The sequence below is a fragment of the Chrysochloris asiatica genome, unplaced genomic scaffold (genome assembly GCF_000296735.1).
Source record: "Chrysochloris asiatica unplaced genomic scaffold, ChrAsi1.0 scaffold00001, whole genome shotgun sequence".
In the NCBI taxonomy this organism is placed as follows: Eukaryota; Metazoa; Chordata; class Mammalia; order Afrosoricida; family Chrysochloridae; genus Chrysochloris; species Chrysochloris asiatica.
Window position 1 is genome coordinate 53,608,030 of NW_006408519.1, and position 9,624 is coordinate 53,617,653.

At 49.5% G+C, this 9,624-nt stretch overlaps 1 protein-coding gene across 1 annotated transcript; it reads right to left on the reverse strand.

Moving 5' to 3' along the window:
* Positions 1-866: 866 nt before the first annotated feature.
* Positions 867-6,092, reverse strand: ZNF16 (zinc finger protein 16). Its single transcript, XM_006830891.1, has 2 exons — positions 6,065-6,092; positions 867-2,701 (listed from the first exon to the last, which is right to left on the reverse strand). Exons 1-2 carry the CDS (start codon positions 6,090-6,092, stop codon positions 867-869), a joined length of 1,863 nt encoding a protein of 620 aa, XP_006830954.1.
* Positions 6,093-9,624: the final 3,532 nt, after the last annotated feature.

A 9,624-nucleotide genomic window follows, 5' to 3' on the forward strand; every position in this document is an offset into this window, starting at 1 on the left:
ACTAAAAGGGGCCAAGACTCCTTGGGAAAGTGGCTAATTAAAGGGTTGGAACAGAGAAAGTACAAATTGAGTATTCGGTATCTTGTGTCAGAAAGTAAAACAAGTGCTAAAGAAAATGATGGGAGCACCAAAAGGACATGCCAGTCCACAAATGCTGATGGACAGATCTGGGAGAAAACCAAGTCTGAAACCTTGTGGGGAGAGTGATAGCCTTTGTGGGGCACTGGCAGAACAAAGAGGTATCAACTGGAGGTTGGGAGTGATAGCCAACTGAGGAGGATGAGAAAGCACAGACTTGGACTGGACACAGGATAAATGAGAGGAGGTAGTGAGGGAGTTTCGGGCCCACATTCTTGACATGGTAGACAGGAAAGTCTGAGGAGCTTGGTGGTTATGAGTATGCACCATCTTCAGGACATGGTGACAGGCAATCAGGAACTGAAAACTCTGAACTTGACTTCATGTCACCAGGTGTCAATTATAGCCATCGACAAAGGACTTACTACTCAAGACTAATTACCAAACAAGAAGGCTACTATGGTTGTCTCTAATCAAACGTCATTTAAATTGTTGGTAAGGCTTGATTACAATAGTAAACTCTATTCATGAACACTCAACTTTCACAATCTTCCCTGAACCCAAGAAATGGCAGCAAGCTGCTCACGAATTGTTTAAGGAGAAAAAAAAGCAGAGGCCACACACAAGGTGCAGAGTAGTAGAAAAGTGGGACTGAAAAAGGACAGTTCCAAGGAGGGTCTGGACACTGGGGTGGAGGGGTGGTGAGGAGGGACTCTGGGCTTCAAGTTCAGAAAGTGAGAGGCCAAGCCAATGGCTAGAGGAGCTGCAGATGAAGCCACATTGCAACTTCATTCCCTTGTGTGAATCAGCTGGTGCTTGATCAGTTTTGACCGCTGGTTGAAGGCTTTCCCACAGGTGGTGCAGCTGTAGGGCTTCACGCCAGTGTGAATTCGCAGGTGCTGGATGAGGACCGAGCGCTGACTGAAGGATTTCCCACACTCGCTGCATTTATAGGGTCTCTCACCAGTGTGGATAATCTGATGCTGGATAAGGTGAGAGCTCTGGCTGAAGCCCTTACCACATTCCACACACGTGTAGGGTTTCTCTCCAGTGTGAACTTTTTGGTGGTGAATGAGGTTTGAGCTTCGGTTGAAGGCTTTACCACACTGATTACATTCATGGGGCTTTAATCCATTATGAATTCTCTGATGCTGAATAAGGGTTGAGCTCTGGCTGAAGGTTTTTCCACACTGAGTACATTCGTAGGGTTTCTCTCCAGTGTGAACTCGTTGGTGAAGAATAAGGTTTGAGCTGCGGCCGAAGGTCTTCCCACACTCGTGGCACTCATAGGGTTTGTCACCTGTGTGCACACCCTGATGCTGAATGAGGGCTGAGCTGTAACTAAAGGCTTTTCCACAGACACCACATTCATATGGCTTCTCTCCCGTGTGGATGATCTGGTGCTTTCTGAGGACTGAGCTGTAACTAAAGGCTTTTCCACACACCGTACACACATGAGGCTTTTCGCCAGTGTGAATTCTCCGATGCTGAATGAGGCTTGAACTCTGACTAAATGCTTTCCCACAGTCACTGCACTTATAAGGTTTCTCTCCAGTGTGAACCCTGTGATGCTTGATGAGGTTTGACACCCGACTGAACGGTTTCCCACACTCATTACACTCATAGGGTTTCTCTCCAGTGTGAACTCTTTGATGTTTCCTCAGATGGGCGCTCTGGCTAAATGCTTTCCCACACTCATTACACTCAAAGGGCTTCTCACCTGTGTGAATCCTGTGGTGTTTCATGAGGTTTGAGCTCCGTCTGAAGGCCTTCCCGCATTCACTGCACACGTAAGGTTTCTCTCCAGAATGAATTCTTTGATGTTGGATGAGGTTTGAGCTCCGCCTGAAAGCCTTACCACATTCGCTGCATGCATAAGCTTTCTCACTCAGGTGAGACTTTTGATGTTTTTTGAGGCTTGAGTTCTGGCTAAAGGCTTTCCCACATTCATGACATACATAAGACTTCTCTCTACTGTGGTTGACCTGATGTCTGATCAGATTGGAGTGTACACTGAAGGTTTTCCCACACTCACTGCACTGGTAAGGTTTCTCACTCATCTGAGCTCTCTGGTGGTTTTTAAGAACTGTGTTCTGGCGGAAGGCTTCTGCACATGCACTGCAAACCAAGGACTTCTCTCCATCGTGGATTACCGGATGTTGGATAAGACCAGGACTCCCTTGGAAGGTTTTCCCACACTCACTACATATAAGTGGGCTGTTGGCTGTGTGACCCTCCTGACAATCAGTAAGGTCCATGTTACGGCGGAAGGTCTGGTCACATGAGCCATATGAACATGGCCTGTCTTCTGCAGGAATTCCCTGACATCCTATCAGGTCTGGGCTCAGACTCAAGTGCCTCCCCAAATCATTACAGTCCAGATCTTCCTCTTCTGACAGCGTCTTCTTAAGGATCACTGCCACAGGTGTCAAGTTCCCCTCCTGTCTCTCACCTTCAGGGATGCTCCAATCTCCTTCCAGGACGGCATCACAGAGTTCTCTAAGCTCAGGTACCTGGGAAGCATCACGGACAGGGTTTTCTGCTACTTCTGTTTTTGATTCTAAGCCCTTAGAAATGTCTTCAGTATGAAGGAACTTCGTGTCCTCGGTTCTAGTGTCACAATCTGAAAGAGTAAGCATAAAGTCACATGGGAGGAACTGCTATGGCCGGAAGACAATAAGAGATGAGTTTGCTGTTTTAGCCTCTTGTCTTCTGTGAAGGAGGCAAGAGGCCCAGGGATGCACATGGTGATGGGGAATTCCCTGGATCTTGTGAGGTGATAAAGCAAGACTGTAAAGCTGTCAGGTGAGGTTGCAGGGCAGCAGAGGACAAGGCGAACTCTTGGTAGACTTAGACCTCTCTCAGGATCCCCCACTTCAGGACACGCACCTGCAATTTCCCTTTTGGATGAGGCCAGAATATCGAGAACCCCCAGCCTCGCTTCATCTCCACTCACAGCTGGAGCATCAGCAAGTCTTATTGGCTCTACCTTGGGATGTGTCAAATTCACATGTCCCTCTGACCATCTCTCCCATCCTACAAGGAAACACATGTGCTTCTTACACCGTCACACACTCTGCCCTGATTTTTGCTGTTTTGTTTTCTTATTTGGCTGTAACCCTCTGAGGCTGCTTTTAATCTCTCAGTGCCAACTGATGGAGTTCCCGTCCCAGTCACACAGTTACCAGCATGGCAGGTGCAGAGGAGTAAAGCCAATCAGCTGACATGGCTTGAGAGTTGCCTGGGAGTATCCAATCCTAATGCAGTGGGCACTTGTATGAACCTCCAGGGAGCCTTCAAAGACTGTGGCTATGTCCTATAAAATGGGCTTTTTTACCAGTCAAACATACCCAGTAACAATCTGTATACTGCCATGTTTGTCTTTCTGAAGACAGAAGTATATGTATGGTGCCTCATCAAGTCAGAAAGTGACTTTGTCTCTCTCCGCTCTACCAGAAGGAATGATAAAACCCTCGTGGCCCTGGATCTCTCCCTCAAGTAAAGAACTAGAGTCTCTGTCTCGTTCAAACGAAGACACTCCAGACCATACCGCCATCTTCCCTTGCCTGGATGCTAAGTAACTCACCAACTCTCCTTACGTCCCCTCTTGTCCCTAGACATCAGGTCACACTACTGTCACTGCTGGGAGCACATTCAAGTCCTCCAGTGACCATATGGCATAGGCCCCTCCTAATTTCTCGTGCCATCGCCATTCTTAATGTTCCTTGAATACAGTGGCTATGCCCCACTCTAAAATCTCTACTAGGAGCTCTGGTAGCGTAGTGGTTACAAGTCAGGCTGCTAACCTCAAGGTCAGCAGTTCGAAACTACCAACAGTTCCGTTGGAGAAAGATGAGGCTTTCTGCTCCCATAAAGATCTGTAGCCTCAGAAACCCTATACAGGGTCGTGATGAGTCGAAACTGACTCCACGGCACACCACCACCACCACCAAAGTCTCTACTACCTTCTTCCTCTCCTGGAATGTTCTTCACAATGATCCTTGCATTCTCGCCTTCCCTTTTGCCATGTTTCTGCTCAAATACCCCTTACTGAAGAGGCTGCCTCTGACCAGCCACATAAATGGCAGTCCCTCCCCTCATGCGATTCCTTGCTATTTCCCACCCAGCACTGAGTACTCCCTAACAGGGAAGCACGGACCCCACATCCCAAATCTGAAATGCCTCCTTGTTGAGCAGTGTCAGTAATGCAGAGAAGATGGAAAAAGGATACCATTATGAATTAAAGTGTGCCTCTGCTAAAATATGTAGGATTTCTAAACTCTGATATGTTGTTAGATCCTATCAGAGTAGGGTGGGTTCTAAATCAAATCACTTTTGAGTTATAACAAGAGTAGGGAAGACACATAGGGGAAGATGTCATGTAAGAATCACCAAAAAATCAAGGAATGTCCAAGGTTACCAATAAGGAGGACTGGCAGAGTTGGGAGCCTGACTTGAATTTTTAGGGTCTATAATTATGAGGAAATCGATTTTTGTTCTTCAAAACCAACTGCATGTGGCATTTCTTTTAGAATAGCAGTAGCGAACCAAGATAGATGTCCCCTCCACCCAACCTCCCCACTCCTTGGGCCCAGTAGCGCTTTCATCCCACCTCTGGGTTCAGGCTGACTCTCTGGTTGAGACTCTTTGGGTTGCCAGCACAGTGGCATTCTGTTTCCCTGCCATCAGCCTAGATGCTTCTGTTCTCTGCGTAGTAACCTGAGGGGTCTACCAGTCCCTCTGTCACCACACCTTCTGCCTTGTCTTCAGCACCATGACATCTGTGGTCTAGACATGCTGCACGTTGGCATCTCAGGCTGTCTCTGTCCCAGGTACTGGAGACAGATGTGGGTGCTTCTCCTTCCCCGGCTGTAGCACCTCCAGCCCACCCATCATCATTCACTGCACATGAACTCTCATAGCCCTGCACTGGCTGTGTACGGTAAAGGGACGGGCGAGGGAAAACTGAAGGCTGTGATGACTACATAGACATAAATCTGCAGTTTTCTGTAAAAGGTCAGAGACTTGTAGTTTATGGTTTACGTCATGGTTTCTTTTTGCTGTTGTTGTTAAAGTGACCCTGTCTAGGGTTTCTGAGCAGCAGCTGGTGGGTTTAAAACACCAACCTTGTGGTTAAGCAGTCCAGTACTAACCACAGCAGGGCTCTCTTTTCTGTTTTGCAGTCCTTTAAAAACTTGAAGCTTGTAGGCTAAAAAAGCAGGCCAGCAGCCGAATGTTCCTGAGGATCATTTGCTGGCCCTAGTTTTGCACATGAGGTCACTAGTGTGGACACAAAGAATAGAGACAGGTGGGAGAACTCAAGATACACAGAATAGCTGGGCACAGGGGAGGGGTGGGTAGGAGGAAGCGGTGGGATAGAGTGGGAGGAAGGGGCAGGGAGAAGCGAGGATGGACCATGTCCAGCCTGAGCCACTATGTGGATGGAAATACCTTTACTGGGACAGTGGTATGGTGGACGATCATTTTACTTTTGGGATTTGTTAAATATGACGCAGCTTTTCTCTGTATCTAAGAACTGTGGGGAAGAAACATATAAGCTTCTCCTTGGAAAGGGAATATAAAATTAGAAATTATTTCTTTTTTAGAAAAATATTTAAAAAGTCATTAAAATTTGGGTTTAAAGACTAAGATTAAGGGAAAGGATTAAAAGAAAATATACTTGTTTACACTGTACTTGCTGCTTCCATGACCCTGATACCCAACTGGGGAAAGCAGTGAGGGCTCCTAGCCCTTCCGGAACAAACTCTGGGGAAAGCAGTGAGGGCTCCAAGCACTTCCGGAACAAAGTCTGTCAGTTTTTCTCCGGACAAAATATTCACTAAAGCCCATGATGATTAGTAGCTTCCAGGTTTGTGAAACCCTGTCTGACATAGTTAATTATCCAGGCCCTAAACCCTCACTTATACAAATGTTACAAGTGGCTCTCATGTGTCTACTGTTACTGAGGATGCAACAGTGACCTCACCTGGTGCTTCACCAAGGTTGTCTACCATGTATGCCCCCAAAACACCTCTTGCTCAGGTGGGGCTCCACTCACACCCAGCCCCCACCATCTGCTGCTGTGGTTTTTTAAACTGGAGTCACCATCCTGTTCTTTCTGGAGCAAGGGTTCTGACCCCCTTGCTCTCTGGACCTTACCTACCTAGTCCCCCTGCAGTGGCCCTTGGCTGTCTGGTTAACATCGTTCCTGTCTTTGCTCAGGTAGACAAACAGGTCTATCTCTGATGGCCACACAAGGACCACCTTATGTCTCTCTCTCTTTCCACATACCCAGTTCAGAATCTGCTCTCTGCTCCATTTAGCACTCAAAAGACTGCTCAACACCATCTCTGTCCTCACCCTAACTTTCCCTAACCCTATGCAGAGTCTAAGGAGCTCTGGTAGCATAGTGGTTATGAGTCAGGCTGCTAACCTCAAGGTCAGCAGTTTGAAACTACCAGCCATTCCTCAAGAGAAAGATGAGGCTTTCTGCTCCCGTAAAGACTTATAGCCTCGGAACCAACTCCACAGCATACTTCCCCCCCTCCACCCCACCAAGCAGAATCTGCACTGAGGTCCCTGTCCAGATGTCCTAAAGTATAGGAATAGGTCACACTTAGCTAAGAGTATCTCCTTGTAAAACAGTCGTTATCAGATGCTAGTAAGGAATGCCACCTCTGTATAGCCGTCCTGATGGCTGTTGAGAGGTGTGGGGAGTTAGGGAGGGGTCTTTGGGACGAGATGGGTAGTTTGGAGACCACCAGGGAAAATAGAGTACCGAGGGCAGGAGACTGGCTGCTTGACAGCTTATGGAGCAAAATGAAGGACCTGGGGTAGGTGAAGAAACCAGACTCTCCCTCTAGATACCAGGTCTTTCTGGCATCCGGCATCAGTCCCCTGGGTCCATGAGGCACCCACCCTTAAAGACAATGGGAACATTGTCTCATCAGAACAAGGGGCCTGTGGGGGACCCATGCCAGGTACCTGAATGCTGGTGATGAAGGGGGTCATCTGCTGGGTCAGCACACCTGTAGCAGAGAGAACTGAGGAGTGCTGACCTAGGGTGGGTCACAGCACGAGTGCAGGCTTGGGTCTCAGGGCACGGTCCTGGAACCACGGGCTCCATCTCCATCTCAAGGTGAGCTCCAGGGCTTGGCATCGCTGGTACCTGGAGACCAGTGGTGACACATGTGATTGAGCAGAGGGCCATCTCCCCAGACCATCCCCCATCTTCCCCCATCACTGCAGCCTGAGACTTGAGGAGGGCCTGGGGCTGCCAGGTCTCAGGGTCGACTCTGTCTGTTCTGACCCTGGACCTGAGGGGACAGACCACTGCAATGCTGGGTGGGTGGGCTAATCCTGGGGTGAGGAGTGGCCCCCTCAGAGCCTGTGCCCTGGAATCTGTCCCTCACCCTCCTCCTGTCTGTCTCTTCAGCAGGCCAAACTCGTTCCTGCCACAAGCGTCCCCCAAGACTCAAGCTCTCCTGGCCTTTGGTTTCTGACTTAACCACCAGCAGGAGGTGTTGGGGGAGTAAGAGCCATCCTGGGAGGGACCCAGGGGACAATAGCTAGGCCTGATGGGCCAAGGACAGAGAGCAACAGCAGGAGGTGTTGGGGGAGTAAGAGCCTAACTCATCCTTCTTAGACTCCTGGCTCAGGGAGGTGCTCAGTGCTGGCTGCACGAGGTGAGAAGCCATCCTGGGAGGGACCCAGGGGACAATAGCTAGGCCTGATGGGCCAAGGACAGAGAGCAACAGCAGGAGCTGGTGGGACCTCTGGGTCCTAGAGAAGTCATAGGTTATAGCCTGCTGTGGACATTGCCTGCCAGCCCAAGAACTAGACGTATCCTCTTGGCCATACACTTGTCTAGTGTTTTCAGTTCCCACTGTGTGCCAGGGACTGCGGGGCTCGGGGCTCAGGGCACACAGCCTATTTTCAAGATTCCCGGTATCATGGGGAGGCCAGTGTGGTGGAGAAAGGAGAAAAGCCCGAGGGGCTCTGGATCAGGTCCACAGTCCTGCACACTGTGAGATGGAGGCACCAAAGGTCAGAGGTGCTGACAATGAGTGGAGGGCAGTCTGGCCATTGGCTCCCACCATCTTGTCCTCTCTGTCAGGTACAATCTGTCATGACGCAGCATCTCCACTGAGAGGCTCTCCATGTTTTCCAAGACCTTTCCGGAGATGACCCTAACAAACAGAAGCAAAATCTCCTGTTCCTTCCTGCCTCGTGAAGACAGTAAGTTCATTTTGGATGGAGGATGGGGATAAAGTTGAGGGTGGAGATCAGGGGCGTGGTCAGGGGTTCTGGATGGGGTGGAGGTGTGGCTTCTCTGAAGTACGGTTGGTGTCACTCAGAGGACCCAGGCTGCTCACAGAATGGAGGCTGCTGAACTGAGATCAGAAAATGGTAAGCACTAGTGGTTGCAGGAAGTCAAGGTGCGGAGACAGAGGTGGTGGAACCAGGTGAGGATGTGAAGCGGAGTCCCCGTGCAGTAAGAGGGATCAGACCAGAAAAGGGAATTTGGCCAAGCCTGGGATTCCGGGAGGAAGTAGGGGCAAGATGAGTTCAAGTGTGGGCAGGGTTCCTACATGAGCCACAGTGACGGAGCCGACAAGAGAACAGACTCTGGGACCTGGGAATCATCAGTGACTGATCTGCACAGCCTGACCATGCAGATGCTGTTTCTATGGGGATTCCTTCTCAAGCTCTTTCACCCAAGGGGAGACTCAATCATTAGAATATTTACTCAATTAACTTTATTTAAAAATACTTCAAATTATCATCACTGTTACTGAATGGGACATAGTCACATGGCTTGATACACAAAAATCACAAAGATTTCTGGTGAAAAATCTGCTATCCCTTCTTTGATTACTAAGTTCTCCCTCCCACTTTCTAGTTTAATGTTCTCGAATATTACGGACCAACACAAGCAAATATATGTTTTTTGACGTTCTGGCTAAAAAGTTGTAGCAAGCTATGCTCACGATGCATGGGATCGTCATGATGTGGGGGATCTTGCTCACCAGGACGTAGAGAGGTCTGTGGGAGGCAGAGTGCCCTCCCCCATGTCCACATCTTAATCCCTACAACCCTGGGTTTTAGATACACAGTAAAAGGGGCTCAGCAGAGGAAATGAAAGCTGTGGGCCCCATCTAAACCACAGCACTTCTTGAAAGCAGAAGAGACGTGACGAGAGACGCAGTATCGAAAAAGTCATAAAGATTCCAAGCCTGAGAAGGACTCTACGCCCATAGCTGGTTCTGAGATGCACAGGTCACGTCCAGCTGCTGCTCTCGATGGCCCCGCTGACAGCCAGCAAGAAAGCAGGACCCCAGTCCCACAACCGCGACCCGAACAAGCCTGGAAGCAGATGCTCCCGGCTCAGGGCTCAGCGGGGTGAAGGGCAGACAGACGAACGGACCAGCAACTACCGCGCAACGCTCCCTTTCTCCACCTGGAGAGGAGTCCACCACCGTCGAGGCCTCTCGGGCAGGCCACCGGACAGTTCCTCGGCCGGCTCCGTGCCGTTCTGGCGTTGGC

Excerpts from the sequence above, each read along its gene's own strand:
- ZNF16 (XM_006830891.1), bottom strand. The coding sequence starts at position 6,092 with ATGGTAGACAACCTTGGTGAAGCACCAG. Across the intron at positions 2,702-6,064 it reads CAACCTTGGTGAAGCACCAG|ATTGTGACACTAGAACCGAG; the intron begins GTGAGGTCACTG and ends TTACTCTTTCAG.